This window comes from Hyla sarda, chromosome 8 (genome assembly GCF_029499605.1).
Source record: "Hyla sarda isolate aHylSar1 chromosome 8, aHylSar1.hap1, whole genome shotgun sequence".
Lineage (NCBI taxonomy): Eukaryota > Metazoa > Chordata > Amphibia > Anura > Hylidae > Hyla > Hyla sarda.
The window spans coordinates 130,964,593-130,982,688 of record NC_079196.1 but is presented as its reverse complement, the minus strand read 5'-3'; the positions used below and the strand labels follow the sequence as shown (position 1 = coordinate 130,982,688).

Below are 18,096 nucleotides of genomic sequence, written 5' to 3'. Positions count from 1 at the left end.
GTAATGATTCATAATCCCTGCCGGGAGAGGGAAGCTCTGATTGGAGAATAGCTATTGACCAATCAGAGCTCTCCTCTCCCGGCGGCGGGGATAATGAATTATGACAGTGTATATAGAAGTCGTGTCAGTGCAGTGAAGCCGCATGTACCGCCGGCTTTTATCTCTGGATAATGACCTGCTGCGATCTGCACCTCAGCCCCTGGACTATAACTCCCATCATGGGCAGAGTCTGATGAAAATACACACTTTGGTACGTGTCCTCCGAGGTGGTGTATATTTGTGCAAAAAAATGACACTTGCGTTCTTTTTGTGCGTCCAAAAAAAAACGCAGTTAGTAAATTGATGTCTACGGGAAAAATGGCTCTACGGTATACCTGAAGGGTGACATCTTTCGAAAAAGTTCCACCAAAAAAGACGCACAAAAAGAACGCAGAAAATATCATAACGCAAGATTTTGCGCAAGAAAATACACTTAAAATTACTCTATATAGATTGATGAATCCCCCCCCAAAGAGAATAATCATAGCAAAACATGTGTTACTGCAATCCTTTTCTATGTGAAATACTTCATTTCCTTGAAAAATTTCAGGGGTGCCAACATTTGCAGCCATGACTGTATGTAGATAAACAATTATTGCAAAGGTAATCTTTAACTCCTTAAGGATACAGCACATTTTGGCCCTGAGAAGATTTATTGCATTTTTGTTTTTTTTCTACTCGCCTTCTAAGAGCCATAAGTCTTTTATATTTCCATCCACAGACCCATATTAGGACTCGTTTTTGAGTGACCAATTGTACTTTGTTATGACATCACTCATTTTGACATAAAATGTATGGCAAAACAAAAAAAAATTATCTGTGTGGGGAAAGTAAAAAGAAAACCACAAGTTTTGAAGGGTTTCATTTTCACTCAGTATGGTAATACTGTGGTTTAATACATTTAAAATGATAACCCATGTTTACATGCTTTCTATTTCTGTACTGCTTTTAAAAATAAAATTTATTATTTTTTTTTTTTACAAACTAAGTATGTTTAAAATTGACCTTTTTATGTTTATGCCTTCACCGTACGGGAACATTATATTTTGAGTTGTGATTATGTGGCGATAGCCGAAGGAGTAAGTGAAGGCTTCCAAAAGAGTGGTAGCTCCTGAAACAAACCTTTGTGGTAGAGGCTTTGAATAGTCAATTTTGAGTGAGATATAAATTAAAGGGAATTTAAGTAGTTCACACAATGTGACGTATGCATATGCCCTAGCGGTCTCCTGCACAGCACGATGCGCTGTAGGAGATCGGCGGCGGGACCCGCCACCCCCCCCCCCCCTCCCACAGACTTGTATTGAGGGGGCAGGCCGTGACTTACTGAGGGGGTGGGGTTGTGACATCACGATACTCCGGCCCTTGCATCACCCGTCATCAGGCACGGAGCGAAGTTCGCTCTGTGCAGCAGGTGACAGGGGGTGCTGCAGGATTGATAGCGGGGGTTCCCTGCGGCAGCACCCCTATCTTTAATGTCATACTGTGCATTTCCTATGTTACCTTAGTTTTTTCTATGTCCTATGTTCTGCAATTGCCTATGTGTTTTTTTTTTTACTGTTCATGCTACCTTTACTTTTACACTGACAAAGCTGGTTATATCCCAGTGGAAACCAGTGTTTTGTTTGTTATTGGGTAGATTCTTTTTATTAATCTACTAGGTCTGGGTAGCACTTTATTGTATACTGGTGTTACTAGGACTTTAATAGGAATAGTGTGAGGACAAGGTTTATGGTGCCATTTTAAGTACAAGTGCTCGGTAGAAGCCACAGTGCAGTGATTCAAAAGAGGTGGACTATACCTTTGCTTTGTTTCATAGTTTTGCAACTTACCAACAAAAGAAGGTTGTTGTCTGGCTGATCCACTCCTCCATTGTTTAACTCCTTAAGGACTCAGGACGTACCGGTACGTCCTGAGCCCAGCTCCCGGTGTTGAAAACGGGGTCATGCCGTGACCCCGTATAACACCGGGTCGGTCCCGGCTGCTAATCATAGCCGAGACCTTGGGCTAACAGCACGCGGCACCGATCGTTGTGCCGCGCGGTGTTAACCCTTCAGACGCAGCGATCAAAGTTGACCGCCGCGTCTGAAAGTGAAACTAAACGCTTCCCGGCAGCTCAGTTGGGCTGATCGGGACATTGCCATAAAAACGTGATGTTCAGATCAGCTGGGACGCAGGCTGATTACCTGTTTCCGATTACCTGTGTCCGCGGCGTCCGATCGGGGTTTGATTGCTCAAAGCCTGAGCTACAGGCTTGAGCAATCGAGCCCCTATCTCGCTGATCCATGCAGAGCAATGGCTCTGCAGGGATCAGCATAGGAGATCAGTGTGTGCAGTGCTATAGCTCCCTATGGGAGCTATAACACTGCAAAAAAAAGTGAAAAAAAAAAGTTAACAAAGGTAATTTAACCCCTTCCTTCCCTATTAAAAGTTTGAATCACCCCCCTTTTCCCAATAAAAAAAAAAAAACTGTGTAAATAAAAATAAACATATGTGGTCTCGCGTAAATGTCCGATCTATAAAAAGATATCATTAATTAAAGCGCACGGTCAATGGCGATCACGCAAAAAAATTCCATAGTCCAAAATAGCGTATTTTTGGTCACTTTTTATATCATAAAAAAATGAATAAAAAGCGATCAAAAAGTCCGATTAATACAAAAATGGTACCGATAAAAACTTCAGAACACGGCACAAAAAATTAGCCCTCATACCGACCTGTACGTGGAAAAATAAAAAAGTTATTGGGGTCATAAGATGACAATTTTAAACATATACATTTTCATGCATGTAGTTATGATTTTTTTCAGAAGTGCGACAAAATCAAACCTATATAAGCAGGGTATCATATTAATCGTATGGACCTACAGAATAAAGATAAGGTGTCATTTTTACCCAAAAAATGCGTAGAAACGGAAGCCCCCAAAAGTTACAAAATGAAATTTTTTCTTCAATTTTGTCGCACAACTATTTTTTTTTCCGTTTCGCCGTGGATTTTTTGGTAAAATGACTAACGTCACTGCAACTAGAATTGGTGGCGCAAAAAATAAGCCATCATTTGGAATTTTATGTGCAAAATTTAAAGCGTTATGATTTTTAGAAGGTGATGAGGAAAAAATGAAAATGCAAAAACGGAAAAACGTTGAGTCCTTAAGGGGTTAATGCCCTGAATTTACCTCAACCTTTTGATGAAATACAGGGATCCATATACCCCTGGGATTCTGGTTCATTACAAACCATTTTTTTTTATCCTTTTGGCCTTTGTGTATTTGTGCAATATTATGCTTTATATCTTATTACACTGTGGGTAACACTTTGAAATAAATATTATTAAAAGGTTAAGTTTAAAGGGCATACATTCTTGTTGTGGGGTTATAAAAGTGGTTCTACAAGTTACTGACTCAAGTGGTGCATGTGGAATTCATGTGGAATCTGCTGTTTGTTGCTCATCTGAGGCTGTATTTACCTAATCTTAACCCCTTCCTGCCCAGGATGCATACATCCCAGTTGCTGACATGTTCACACAATGTGACGTATGCATACGCCGTAGCGGTCTCCTGCACAGCACGATGCGCTGTAGCAGATCGGCGGCGGGACCCGGCTATCACAGCAGCATTAACCTCCCAGATGCCGTGATTTGTACTAATCACAGCATCTGTGGTCTAAACAGACTAACAGTGACCCCGAAATGCGATCACAGGGTCCAGTTTGGTTGCCATGGCAGCAGGCAGTCAGCTGATGGCCTCCTGTCTTCCTTGTACGGCAGCCTGTTGGGTCATAGGCTGAATGTCAGTGTGATACTTACAGTTATACTGTGCTGCAGTACAGATGTACTGCAGCATAGTATAACAGGTGAAAAGTGAAAAATAAATAAATAAATAAAAAATTCCAGTGAAGTGTATAAAAAATTAAAATAAATAAATAGAAAACAAAAATCTATACAAAATGGAGGATATTTATCAAAACCTGTCCAAATGAAAAGTTGCTGAGCTGCCCATAGCAACAAATCAGATTGCTTCTTTCATTTGTAAAGAAGCCTGTAATAAAATATAAGAAGCAATCTGATTGGTTGGTATGGGCAACTTAGCAACTTTTCCTCTGGGCAGGTTTTGATAAATCTCCCCCAATTGGTATTGCTATGTTCGTAATGACTTGTAAATAAAACAATATTATTATTGTTATTGTTACTATTACAATGTTATTTATCCTGCACAGTGACCGCTATATTAGGAAAATAAATAAATAAAATAAAACAAAGACACACAACTAAGTGAAGGAATAGCTGATATTGGTCCAAAACATGGAATAAAAAAATATATATCAAAAGCATGTATCACAAAAAATAAATAAAAAATGGTACCAATAAAATGTTAAGCTCGTCCAGCAAAAAATAAGCCTTTACACAGGTTGTTAAGTGTACCTTTTGATCAAAACATACAAGCCCACTCACCAAGCCACCTGCTAAGAGTGGGTACCTAAATGGAAACTGGCATAGCGCTGGGCGGCGACCACCACAACACCAAGCTCACAGGGGGAAAGACCCAGTGGCCAGGCAGCCACACTGCTGCCTGACTAAGCCCCCAGCTCTGGGCCACACCACCCAACAATCAATACAATACAGTGGCGTTGCGTGGGGGGTGCAGGGTGGGCCGGCCGCACCGGGCGCAACATCTGGGGGGGCGCGCTCGCACTCGCAGCTCTCTGCCCCTGCCTGGCTCACTCACTCTCTCTGCATTGCTGGCTGTGCGAATCCGATCCGAGCCGCCGGGTCGCCGCCCACTGTGGAGGGGGGGGGGGTGCCAGGCGTGCGGTGCAGTGGATGCGAAGAGAGAGCGAGGGACTATCTGGGGGAGGGACAGTACAGCGGCCGCCCAGCGCAGCGCTGAGCGCGGGAGAGAAGCACACCAGACCAGCCCAGGCAGCAGCAAGAAGAAGCTGGCAGCGGCGGAAGGCAGGTGACACAGGCCAGAGAGGAAAGAGGGAGCCAGTGGTGACAGACGCTGCAGGAGGAAAACCTAGGAGGACCTGGAGGAGAAAACGTAGCCTGCTGACTGCTGTGATCGGGTTCGGGACAGCCGGTGAAAAAAAAGGTAGGAGTCACGAGTGACAGGAGTCAGGACTGACTGGAGTAGTACTGGGCTCAGTGGGCTGGCTGTGTAGTGCTAGCAGAGCATCTCCAAAACTGAAGTTTCTTTGGGAAGTTCCCAGTCTGCAGGTCAATACTGGCATGTTGAGCTGACCGGATGGATTGAAGTTTGGTTGGTTCAACAGTGACGAGACAGATTTCGATCCCTATGTAGCTGCTCCAGCTCAACATAAGTTGATGTAAGCCAGTGGGTCTAGCAACCTTTAATTTATTTATCAGTATTTTCATAATAAACAATACATGTGCTTAGGGGGTAAGGGTTTCTTTAACTAATCCACGGGTTAGGGGGAGCAAATTCCCTGGTTGGACTTGATGGACGTATGTCTTTTTTCAACCATACTAACTATGTAAATTACTTGCCTTGCCCTGGGTGCTGACAACCCACGCTATGCCGCTGATACAGCAACAATGGCCACCACAGAGCACAACACCAGTGAGAACACCTTCCATGTGCTCCCTGCCAGAGGGCTGGGAGATTGCTAAGAGGAAACCCATATGCAGTCTCCTGCAAATTAAAAATGCCTGGGCCGAATAGGTGGAGTGCTGGCCATGAAGGAGGGGACAGACTACAAATCAAAAAGGTACACCAACAACCTGTTAGTTTTTGAAATTATGCAGCAATTAGATCATTGTACAAGTTGTACATGTTCTGTTTCTCCATATGGTTACTGTTACGCCGAGCGCTCCGGGTCCCCGCTCCTCCCCGGAGCGCTCGCTTCACTCTCGCTACTGCAGCGCTCCGGTCAGATCCACTGACCCGGTGCGCTGCGATACCGTCTCCAGCCGGGATGCGATTCGCGATGCGGGTGGCGCCCGCTCGCGATGCGCATCCCGGCTCCCGTACCTGACTCGCTCTCCGTCTGTCCTGTCCCGGCGCGCGCGGCCCCGCTCCCTAGGGCGCGCGCACGCCGGGTCTCTGCGATTTAAAGGGCCACTGCGCCGCTGATTGGCGCAGTGGTTCTAATTAGTGTGTTCACCTGTGCACTCCTTATTTATACCTCACTTCCCCTGCACTCCCTCGCCGGATCTTGTTGCCATTGTGCCAGTGAAAGCGTTTCCTTGTGTGTTCCTAGCCTGTGTTCCAGACCTCCTGCCGTTGCCCCTGACTACGATCCTTGCTGCCTGCCCCGACCTTCTGCTACGTCCGACCTTGCTTCTGTCTACTCCCTTGTACCGCGCCTATCTTCAGCAGTCAGAGAGGTTGAGCCGTTGCTAGTGGATACGACCTGGTCACTACCGCCGCAGCAAGACCATCCCGCTTTGCGGCGGGCTCTGGTGAAAACCAGTAGTGACTTAGAACCGGTCCACTAGCACGGTCCACGCCAATCCCTCTCTGGCACAGAGGATCCACCTCCTGCCAGCCGGCATCGTGTCAGTAGATCCGGCCATGGATCCCGCTGAAGTTCCTCTGCCAGTTGTCGCCGACCTCACCACGGTGGTCGCCCAGCAGTCACAACAGATAGCGCAACAAGGCCACCAGCTGTCTCAACTGACCGTGATGCTACAGCAGCTACTACCTCTGCTTCAGCAACCATCTCCTCCGCCAGCTCCTGCACCTCCTCCGCAGCGAGTGGCCGCTTCAGGCCTACGACTATCCTTGCCGGATAAATTTGATGGGGACTCTAAATTTTGCCATGGCTTTCTTTCTCAATGTTCCCTGCACTTGGAGATGATGTCGGACCAGTTTCCTACTGAAAGGTCTAAGGTGGCTTTCGTAGTCAGCCTTCTGTCTGGAAAAGCTCTGTCATGGGCTACACCGCTCTGGGACCGCAATGACCCCGTCACTGCCTCTGTACACTCCTTCTTCTCGGAAATTCGAAGTGTCTTTGAGGAACCTGCCCGAGCCTCTTCTGCTGAGACTGCCCTGTTGAACCTGGTCCAGGGTAATTCTTCCGTTGGCGAGTACGCCGTACAATTCCGTACTCTTGCTTCAGAACTATCCTGGAATAATGAGGCCCTCTGCGCGACCTTTAAAAAAGGCCTATCCAGCAACATTAAAGATGTTCTGGCCGCACGATAAATTCCTGCTAACCTACATGAACTCATTCATCTAGCCACTCGCATTGACATGCGTTTTTCCGAAAGGCGTCAGGAGCTCCGCCAGGATATGGACTTTGTTCGCACGAGGCGTTTTTTCTCCCCGGCTCCTCTCTCCTCTGGTCCCCTGCAATCCGTTCCTGTGCCTCCCGCCGTGGAGGCTATGCAGGTCGACCGGTCTCGCCTGACACCTCAAGAGAGGACACGACGCCGCATGGAGAATCTCTGCCTGTACTGTGCCGGTACCGAACACTTCCTGAAGGATTGTCCTATCCGTCCTCCCCGCCTGGAAAGACGTACGCTGATTCCGCACAAAGGTGAGACAGTCCTTGATGTCAACTCTGCTTCTCCACGTCTTACTGTGCCTGTGCGGATATCTGCCTCTACCTTCTCCTTCTCTACTATGGCCTTCTTGGATTCCGGATCTGCAGGAAATTTTATTTTGGCCTCTCTCATCAACAGGTTCAACATCCCGGTGACCAGTCTCGCCAGACCCCTCTACATCAATTGTGTTAACAATGAAAGATTGGACTGTACCATACGTTTCCGCACGGAGCCCCTCCTAATGTGCATCGGACCTCATCATGAGAAAATTGAGTTTTTGGTCGTCCCCAATTGCACTTCCGAAATTCTCCTTGGACTACCCTGGCTTCAACACCACTCCCCAACCCTGGATTGGTCCACTGGGGAGATCAAGAGTTGGGGCCCCTCTTGTTCCAAGGACTGCCTTAAACCGGTTCCCAGTACTCCTTGCCGTGACCCTGTGGTTCCCCCTGTAACCGGTCTCCCTAAGGCCTATATGGACTTTGCGGATGTTTTTTGCAAAAAACAAGCTGAGACTTTACCTCCTCACAGGCCTTATGACTGTCCTATTGACCTCCTCCCGGGCACTACTCCACCCAGGGGCAGAATTTATCCTCTCTCTGTCCCAGAGACTCTTGCTATGTCTGAGTACATCCAGGAAAATTTAAAGAAGGGCTTTATCCGCAAATCCTCCTCTCCTGCCGGAGCCGGATTTTTCTTTGTGTCCAAAAAAGATGGCTCCCTACGTCCTTGCATTGACTACCGTGATCTTAATAAAATCACTGTAAAAAACCGCTACCCCCTACCTCTCATCTCTGAACTCTTTGATCGCCTCCAAGGTGCCCACATCTTTACCAAACTGGACTTAAGAGGTGCTTATAATCTCATCCGCATCAGAGAGGGGGATGAATGGAAAACGGCATTTAACACTAGAGATGGACACTTTGAGTATCTGGTCATGCCCTTTGGCCTGTGCAACGCCCCTGCCGTCTTCCAAGACTTTGTTAATGAAATTTTTCGTGATCTCTTATATTCCTGTGTTGTTGTATATCTGGACGATATCCTGATTTTTTCTGCCAACCTAGAAGAACACCGCCAGCATGTCCGCATGGTTCTTCAGAGACTTCGTGACAATCAACTTTATGCCAAAATGGAGAAATGTCTGTTTGAATGTCAATCTCTTCCTTTCCTAGGATACTTGGTCTCTGGCCAGGGACTACAAATGGATCCAGACAAACTCTCTGCCGTCTTAGATTGGCCACGCCCCTCCGGACTCCGTGCTATCCAACGTTTTTTGGGGTTCGCCAATTATTACAGACAATTTATTCCACATTTTTCCACCATTGTGGCTCCTATCGTGGCTTTAACCAAAAAGAATGCCAATCCTAAGTCATGGCCTCCTCAAGCGGAAGACGCCTTTAAACAGCTCAAGTCTGCCTTTTCTTCGGCTCCCGTGCTCTCCAGACCTGACCCATCTAAACCCTTCCTATTGGAGGTTGATGCCTCCTCAGTAGGAGCTGGAGCGGTCCTTCTACAAAAAAATTCTTCCGGGCATGCTGTTACTTGTGGTTTTTTTTCTAGGACCTTCTCTCCGGCTGAGAGGAACTACTCCATCGGGGATCGAGAGCTTCTAGCCATTAAATTAGCACTTGAGGAATGGAGGCATCTGTTGGAGGGATCAAGATTTCCAGTTATTATTTACACCGATCACAAGAACCTCTCCTATCTCCAGTCTGCCCAACGGCTGAATCCTCGCCAGGCCAGGTGGTCTCTGTTCTTTGCCCGATTTAATTTTGAAATTTACTTTCGGCCTGCCGATAAGAACATTAGGGCCGATGCTCTCTCTCGTTCCTCGGATGCCTCGGAAGTAGAGCTCTCTCCGCAACACATCATTCCCCCTGACTGCCTGATCTCCACTTCTCCAGCCTCCATCAGGCAAACTCCTCCAGGGAAGACCTTCGTTTCTCCACGCCAACGCCTCGGAATCCTCAAATGGGGTCACTCCTCCCATCTCGCAGGTCATGCGGGTATCAAGAAATCCGTGCAACTCATCTCTCGTTTCTATTGGTGGCCGACTCTGGAGACGGATGTTGTGGATTTTGTGCGAGCCTGCACTGTCTGTGCCCGGGATAAGACTCCTCGCCAGAAGCCCGCTGGCCTTCTTCATCCTCTGCCTGTCCCCGAACAGCCTTGGTCTCTGATCGGTATGGACTTTATTACAGACTTACCCCCATCCCGTGGCAACACTGTTGTTTGGGTGGTCGTTGATCGATTCTCCAAGATGGCACATTTCATCCCTCTTCCTGGTCTTCCTTCAGCGCCTCAGTTGGCAAAAAATTTTTTGTACACATTTTTCGTCTTCACGGGTTGCCCACGCAGATCGTCTCGGATAGAGGCGTCCAATTCGTGTCAAAATTCTGGAGGGCTCTATGTAAACAACTCAAGATTAACCCCTTCAGGACGGAGCCCATTTTGGCCTTAAGGACCGGAGCGTTTTTTGCACATCTGACCACTGTCACTTTAATCATTAATAACTCTGGAATGCTTTTAGTTATCATTCTGATTCCGAGATTGTTTTTTCGTGACATATTCTACTTTAACATAGTGGTAAATTTTTGTCGATACTTGCATCCTTTCTTGGTGAAAAATCCGTAAATTTGATGAAAAATTTGAAAATTTAGCATTTTTCTAACTTTGAAGCTTTCTGCTTGTAAGGAAAATGGATATTACGAATACATTTTTTTTTGGTTCACATATACAATATGTCTACTTTATGTTTGCATCATAAAATTGACGTGTTTTTACTTTTGGAAGACACCAGAGGGCTTCAACGGTCAGCAGCAATTTTCCGATTTTTCACAAAATTTTCAAACTCTTTTTCAGGGACCAGTTCAGGTTTGAAGTGGATTTGAAGGGTCTTCATATTAGAAATACCCCATAAATGACCCCATTATAAAAACTAAACCCCCCAAAGTATTCAAAATGACATTCAGTAAGTGTTTTAACCCTTTAGGTGTTTCACTCGAATAGCAGCAAAGTGAAGGAGAAAATTCACAATCTTCATTTTTTACACTCACATGTTCTTGTAGACCCAATTTTTGAATTTTTACAAGGGGTAAAAGGACAAAATTTTTACTTGTATTTGTAGCCCAATTTCTCTCGAGTAAGCACATACCTCATATGTCTATGTAAAGTGTTCGGCGGGCGCAGTAGAGGGCTCAGAAGGGAAGGAGCGACAAGGGGATTTTGGAGAGTACGTTTTCTGAAATGGTTTTTGGGGGGCATGTTACCTTTAGGAAGCCCTTATGGTGCCAGAACAGCAAAAAAAAAACACATGGCATACCATTTTGGAAACTAGACCCCTCGGGGAATGTAACATGGGATAAAGTGAACCTTAATACCCCACAGGTGTTTCACGACTTTTGCAAATGTAAAAAAAAAAAAAAAAATTTTACCTAAAATGCTTGTTTTCCCAAAAAAATTTTATTTTTAAAAAGGGTAATAGCAGAAAATACCCCTAAAAATTTGAAGCCCAATTTCTCCCGATTCAGAAAACACCCCATATGGGGGTGAAAAGTGCTCTGCTGGCGCACTACAGGTCTCAGAAGAGAAGGAGTCACATTTGGCTTTTTGAAAGCGAATTTTGCTCTGGGGGCATGCCGCATTTAGGAAGCCCCTATGGTGCCAGGATAGCAAAAAAAACCCACATGGCATACCATTTTGGAAACTAGACCCCTCGGGGAACGTAACAAGGGGTTAAGTGAACCTTTATACCCCACAGGTGTTTCACGACTTTTGCATATGTAAAAAAAATTTTTTTTTTTACCTAAAATGCTTGTTTTCCCCAAAATTTTACATTTTTAAAAAGGGTAAAAGCAGAAAATACCCCCCAAAATTTGTAACACAATTTCTCCCGAGTACGGCGATACCCCATATGTGTCCCTAAACTGTTGCCTTGAAATACGACAGGGCTTCAAAGTGAGAGCGCCATGCGCATTTGAGGCCTAAATTAGGGATTGCATAGGGGTGGACATAGGGGTATTCTACGCCAGTGATTCCCAAACAGGGTGCCTCCAGCTGTTGCAAAACTCCCAGCATGCCTGGACAGTCAACGGCTGTCCGACAATACTGGGAGTTGTTTTGCAACAGCTGGAGGCTCCGTTCTGGAAACAGTGGCGTACCAGACGTTTTTCATTTTTATTGGGGAGGGGAGGGGGGCTGTGTAGGGGTATGTGTATATGTAGTGTTTTTTACTTTTTATTTTATTTTTTGTGGTAGTGTAGTGTAGTGTTTTTAGGGTACAGTCACACGGGCGGGGGTTCACAGTAGTTTCTCGCTGGCAATTTGAGCTGCAGCAGAAAGTTTGCGGCAGCTCAAATTTGCAGCCAGATACTTACTGTAATCCTCCGCCCATGTGAGTGTACCCTGTACATTCACATTGGGGGGGGGACATCCAGCTGTTGCATAACTACAACTCCCAGCATGCCCGTTGGCTGTCGGTGACTGCTGAGAGTTGCAGTTTTGCAACAACTGTAGGCACACTGGTTATGTATCACTGAGTTTGTGACCTAACTCAGTGTTTCACAACCAGTGTGCCTCCAGCTGTTGCAAAACTACAACTCCCAGCATGTACGGTGCATGGTGTACGGTGACTGCTGAGAGTTGTAGTTTGCAACAGCTGGAGGCACACCGGTCGTGAAACACTGAGTTAGGTAAAAAAAAACTCTGAGTTTCACAACCAGTGTGCCTTCAGCTGTTGCAAAACTACAACTCTCAGCAGTCACCGACAGCCAACGGGCATGCTGGGAGTTGTAGTTATGCAACCAGCAGAAGCACCACTACAACTCCCAGCATGCACTTTAGCTGTTTGTGCAAGCTGGGAGTTGTAGTTAGACAACAGCTGAAGGTACACTTTTCCATAGAAAGAATGTGCCTCCAGCTGTTGCAAAACCATAAGTCCCAGCATGCCCATAAGGGAATGCTGGGAGTTGTGGTGGTCTGCCTCCTGCTGTTGCATAACTACAGCTCCCAGCATGCCCTTTTTGCATGCTGGGAGCTGTTGCTAAGCAACAGCAGGAGGCTGTAACTCACCTCCTGCTGTTGCTTCATCGCTGGACTGTCCCTCGCCGCCGCAGCTGCTCCTGAGGCCCCGATCCCAACAGGGGCGCCGGGGATCGGGGTCCCCAGCACCGGGGGTCGTCTTCCCGCACCCGCTCACGCCCTCTGGAAGAGGGGCGGAGTGGGTGCGGGAGTGACACCCGCAGCAGGCGCCCTGATTGGTCGGTCGGTAATCCGGCCGACGAATCAGGGCGATCGTGAGGTGGCACCAGTGCCACCTCACCCCTGCAGGCTCTGGCTGTTCGGGGCCGTCAGAGACGGCCCCGAACAGCCAGTAATTCCGGGTCACCGGGTCACCGGAGACCCGATTGACCCGGAATCGCCGCAGATCGCTGGACTGAATTGTCCAGCGATCTGCGGCGATCGCCGACATGGGGGGGCATAATGACCCCCCTGGGCGATATGCCGGGATGCCTGCTGAACGATTTCAGCAGGCATCCGGCTCCGGTCCCCAACCGGCTAGCGGTGGGGGCCGGAATTCCCACGGGCGTATGGATACGCCCTCGGTCCTTAAGGACTCGGGATTCAGGGCGTATCCATACGCCCTATGTCCTGAAGAGGTTAAATTAAACTTTTCCTCTGCATATCATCCTCAATCCAATGGGCAAGTGGAAAGAATTAACCAGGTCCTGGGTGATTATTTACGCCATTTTGTTTCCTCCCACCAGGATGACTGGGCAGATCTTCTACCATGGGCCGAATTCTCGTATAACTTCAGAGTCTCTGAATCTTCCTCCAAATCCCCATTTTTCGTGGTGTACGGCCGTCACCCTCTTCCCCCCCCTCCCTACTCCCTTGCCCTCTGGTTTGCCCGCTGTGGATGAAATATCTTGTGATCTTTCCACCATATGGAAAGAGACCCAAAATTCTCTTTTACAGGCTTCATCACGCATGAAGAAGTTTGCTGATAGGAAAAGAAGAGCTCCCCCCATTTTTTCTCCTGGAGACAAGGTATGGCTCTCCGCTAAATATGTCCGCTTCCGTGTCCCTAGCTACAAATTGGGACCACGCTATCTTGGTCCTTTCAAAATTTTGTGCCAGATTAATCCTGTCTCTTACAAACTTCTTCTTCCTCCTTCTCTTCGTATTCCTAATGCCTTTCACGTTTCGCTTCTTAAACCACTCATCATCAACCGTTTCTCTCCCAAACTTGTTTCTCCCACTCCTGTTTCCGGCTCCTCGGACATCTTCTCCGTAAAAGAGATACTGGCCTCCAAGAAGGTCAGAGGGAAAACTTTTTTTCTGGTCGATTGGGAGGGTTGTGGTCCTGAAGAGAGATCCTGGGAACCTGAGGACAATATCCTAGACAAAAGTCTACTCCTCAGGTTCTCAGGCTCTAAGAAGAGGGGGAGACCCAAGGGGGGGGGTACTGTTACGCCGAGCGCTCCGGGTCCCCGCTCCTCCCCGGAGCGCTCGCTTCACTCTCGCTACTGCAGCGCTCCGGTCAGATCCACTGACCCGGTGCGCTGCGATACCGTCTCCAGCCGGGATGCGATTCGCGATGCGGGTGGCGCCCGCTCGCGATGCGCATCCCGGCTCCCGTACCTGACTCGCTCTCCGTCTGTCCTGTCCCGGCGCGCGCGGCCCCGCTCCCTAGGGCGCGCGCGCGCCGGGTCTCTGCGATTTAAAGGGCCACTGCGCCGCTGATTGGCGCAGTGGTTCTAATTAGTGTGTTCACCTGTGCACTCCTTATTTATACCTCACTTCCCCTGCACTCCCTCGCCGGATCTTGTTGCCATTGTGCCAGTGAAAGCGTTTCCTTGTGTGTTCCTAGCCTGTGTTCCAGACCTCCTGCCGTTGCCCCTGACTACGATCCTTGCTGCCTGCCCCGACCTTCTGCTACGTCCGACCTTGCTTCTGTCTACTCCCTTGTACCGCGCCTATCTTCAGCAGTCAGAGAGGTTGAGCCGTTGCTAGTGGATACGACCTGGTCACTACCGCCGCAGCAAGACCATCCCGCTTTGCGGCGGGCTCTGGTGAAAACCAGTAGTGACTTAGAACCGGTCAACTAGCACGGTCCACGCCAATCCCTCTCTGGCACAGAGGATCCACCTCCTGCCAGCCGGCATCGTGACAGTTACTATTCAAAGGTGTTTTATCAGAAAAAAATGACATTCAATATTTTGAATACACACTTGAAAGTGGCTCAATGGTATTTCCTGCCTAAAGTTCCCAAACTCTGACTACCTCACTTGGGGGGCCTAGTGTGTCCGGGATGGGATCGGTCACAAAACCAATATCTAAGTTATTGAACTGGCTATTAAGACCATTACTTCAAGAAGTCCCAGCTCTAGTAAAAGATACTAGCAAATTCTTATACACTTTTCAGGACCTAGTTTGGCCCGAAAGATTAATTTCTTGCCTCTGTGGCTGTGGAGTCACTTTACACTAGTATCCCCCAACATTTTGGGGATCTTGTGTATTAGGGAGCTCCTCGTCGACACTAGCAAGAGCGAAGATTTCATAAACTTTGTAAGTGACGCTTTAAAGTTTGTATTATACAGGAACACATTTCAATCTAAATGATAAGTGGTAGTCTCAAGTGACTATGGGTACACCAGTTGCATCTACCCTCTCTAATCTATGCGTTGCAATGCTCAAATAGAAATTAATCTTCGGTGTGAAAAATGATTTTTTACGCCATATATACTGCTATCGGCAAATATGATCCATACAAAACTTGAGTTCCTTGATGTTCAAATAACTAGGAATGATGGTGGACAAATGAATGTGGCAGGTTTTAGAAAACCCACAGCAGGGAATTCCCTGCTACATTAGGCAAGTTACCATCCTGTTCATACCAAATCCTTTGTCCCATACAGCCAATTCTTACAGCTTCAACAGATCAACGATACTGAATCTGAATTTTTTAAGGCAAGCAGGTGAACTGTATGATCAGTGAAGGACAAGAAGTTATCCCCCTAAAGTCCTAGATCAAGCCCTAGCAAAAGCCCAATCAAAAAAATGTGTTACTCTGAAGAAAACACAATTAAAATTATGCTAATTTGGAAAAACTTTTCTTTTACTTTTTGATTCAGTTCAGTGGCTACTTAGATAAAACAAATAATCAATAAACACTGGTTCATTATACAAAATGATCCTGAATAAGAAATCAGCAACAATAAGCCATTAATCTCTTTTACCAATGTCAGAGATCTTGTATTCCATAGTAAATTTTCACCCAAAAAAACAAAAACACTAAATTGGATTGGTAATACTGCCCCTAAATTAAATGTCAGATGTAGTTCTTGTTCCCGGTGCCCATTTATCCAAGTCAATAAAAAAATATTAAAAGGAGTCAATATAGAGGTAAAAGATTGCATATGATTGCAATTTTTCACAATATTTTGAAGTTCCACAAAAAATGGTAAAATGTTTTAACAAAGATTTATCAGTAATATAAAGTACACTATGTCACTTAAAAAAACTAACAAACAATCTCAAAATCGCTTTGCTCAGTAAAAGTATTTCAATGTTGTTACAACTTAAAAAGACATGCCAGATTTAAAAAAATTGGCTTGATCATTAAGGTAAAAACAAATGGCATCCTTAAAGGGGTACTTCGCCCCTAGAAATCTTATCCCCTATCCAAAGGATAGGGGATAAGATGTCAGATCGCCGCGGTCCCGCTGCTGGGGAGCCCCGAAATCGCTGCTGCGTCACTGCGCTATCATTGCTGCACAGAGCGAGTTCGCTCTGTGCGTAATGACAGACTATACAGGGGACGGAGCAGCGTGATGTCATGGCTCCGCCCCTTGTGACATCACGGCCTGTCCCCTTAATGCAAGTCTATGGCAGGGGGCGTGACGACCGCCACGCCCCCTCCCATAGACTTGTGTTGAGGGGGGCGGGCCGTGACGTCACGAGGGGCGGGGCCATGATGTAACGATGCTCCGGGCCCTGTATTGCCCATCATTACGTGCAGAGCGAACTCGCTCTGTGCTGTAATGATAGCGCGGTGCCGCAACGGCGATCCCGTGGCTCTCCAGCAGCGGGACCGCAGCGATCTGACATCTTATCCCCTATCCTTTGGATAGGGGATAAGATGTCTAGGGGCGGAGTACCCCTTTAAGGGGTTAAAATCCTGTAAAGGACCAGATCTTTTTATGATATCCTGAAAAACTATAAAATTCAAAAAGGTTGTACTTTCTTTTTAATCATGACATATATATTTTATATACATAAGCACAAACATACACCCAAGAAAAAGTTAAACATATAACTATAGAATTTAATGTCAGTATTAGAAACTAACCAAGAGCCATCCTTGATACATTGATAAAAGTTCAGTCTTGTACAAGAAAACCACCATCAGGATAATTCCGCAAATTATAACAGAAACATTTTGCACAACTAAAGACGTCTGTGCCACTGTAAAGGAAAAAAAAGGAAAAAGTAAAGTTAAACAAGGTCTCAACATGTTATATATATAAGATGCTCCTATACACAGTTTTCTGCAAGAAAAGAGGAAAAAGTTACATAGTAACATAGTTCATAAGGTTGAAAAAAGACCAAAGTCCATCACGTTCAACCTATATCCCTAATGAGTCCCTACTGAGTTAATCCAGAGGAAGGCAAAAAACCCTCATACTAGAGGTAAAAATTCCTTCCCGACTCCAAATATGGCAGTCAGAATAAATCCCTGGATCAATGTTCTGTCCCTATAATTCTAATATACATAACCAGCAATGTTCTTACTCTCCAAAAATGCATCCAGACCCCTTTTAAATTCTTTTACAGAGTTCCCCATGACCACCTGCTCCGGGAGAGAATTCCACAGTCTCACTGCTCTTACAGTAAAGAACCCCCGTCTGTGCTGGTGTACAGAACCCCCGTCTGTGCTTCTTTCCTCTAAACGGAGAGGATGCCCCCTTGTTATAGATACCGTCCTGGGTATAAATAGATCATGGGAAAGATCTCTGTACTGTCCCCTGATATATTTATACATAGTTATTAGGTCTCCCCTAAGCCTTCTTTTTTCTAAACTAAATAACCCTAATTTTGATAATCTTTCTGGGTACTGTAGTCCTCCCATTCCCCGTATTACCCTGGTTGCCCGTCTTTGAACCCTCTCCAGCGCCACTGTATCTTTCTTGTACACTGGTGCCCAGTACTGTACACAGTATTCTATGTGTGGTCTGACTAGTGATTTGTACAGCGGTAGAATTATTTCCCTGTCGTGGGCATCTATTCCCCTATTGATGCACCCCATGATTTTATTTGTCTTGGCAGCAGCTGCCCGACACTGGTCACTACAGCTAAATTTACTGTTAACTAAAACTCCCAAGTCCATTTTCACGTCAGTCGTCCCTAGTGTGCTCCCATTTAATACATAATCCCAGGCCGGATTTTTCCTCCCCATGTGCATTACCTCACATTTATCAGTGTTCAACCTCATCTGCCACTTCCCCGCCCAAGCCTCCAACCTATCCAGATCTATTTGTAACAGTGCCCTGT

At 46.4% G+C, this 18,096-nt stretch overlaps 1 protein-coding gene across 1 annotated transcript in view; it reads right to left on the bottom strand.

Moving 5' to 3' along the window:
* The window catches only part of SLC40A1 (solute carrier family 40 member 1), a 141,078-nt gene that overhangs the window by 46,068 nt on the left and 76,914 nt on the right, over positions 1 to 18,096 (bottom strand). The window contains exon 4 of the mRNA XM_056534078.1: positions 16,895 to 17,010. Coding sequence (XP_056390053.1) covers positions 16,895 to 17,010 — 116 coding nt within the window. The remainder of the gene's footprint in view (positions 1 to 16,894; positions 17,011 to 18,096) is intronic.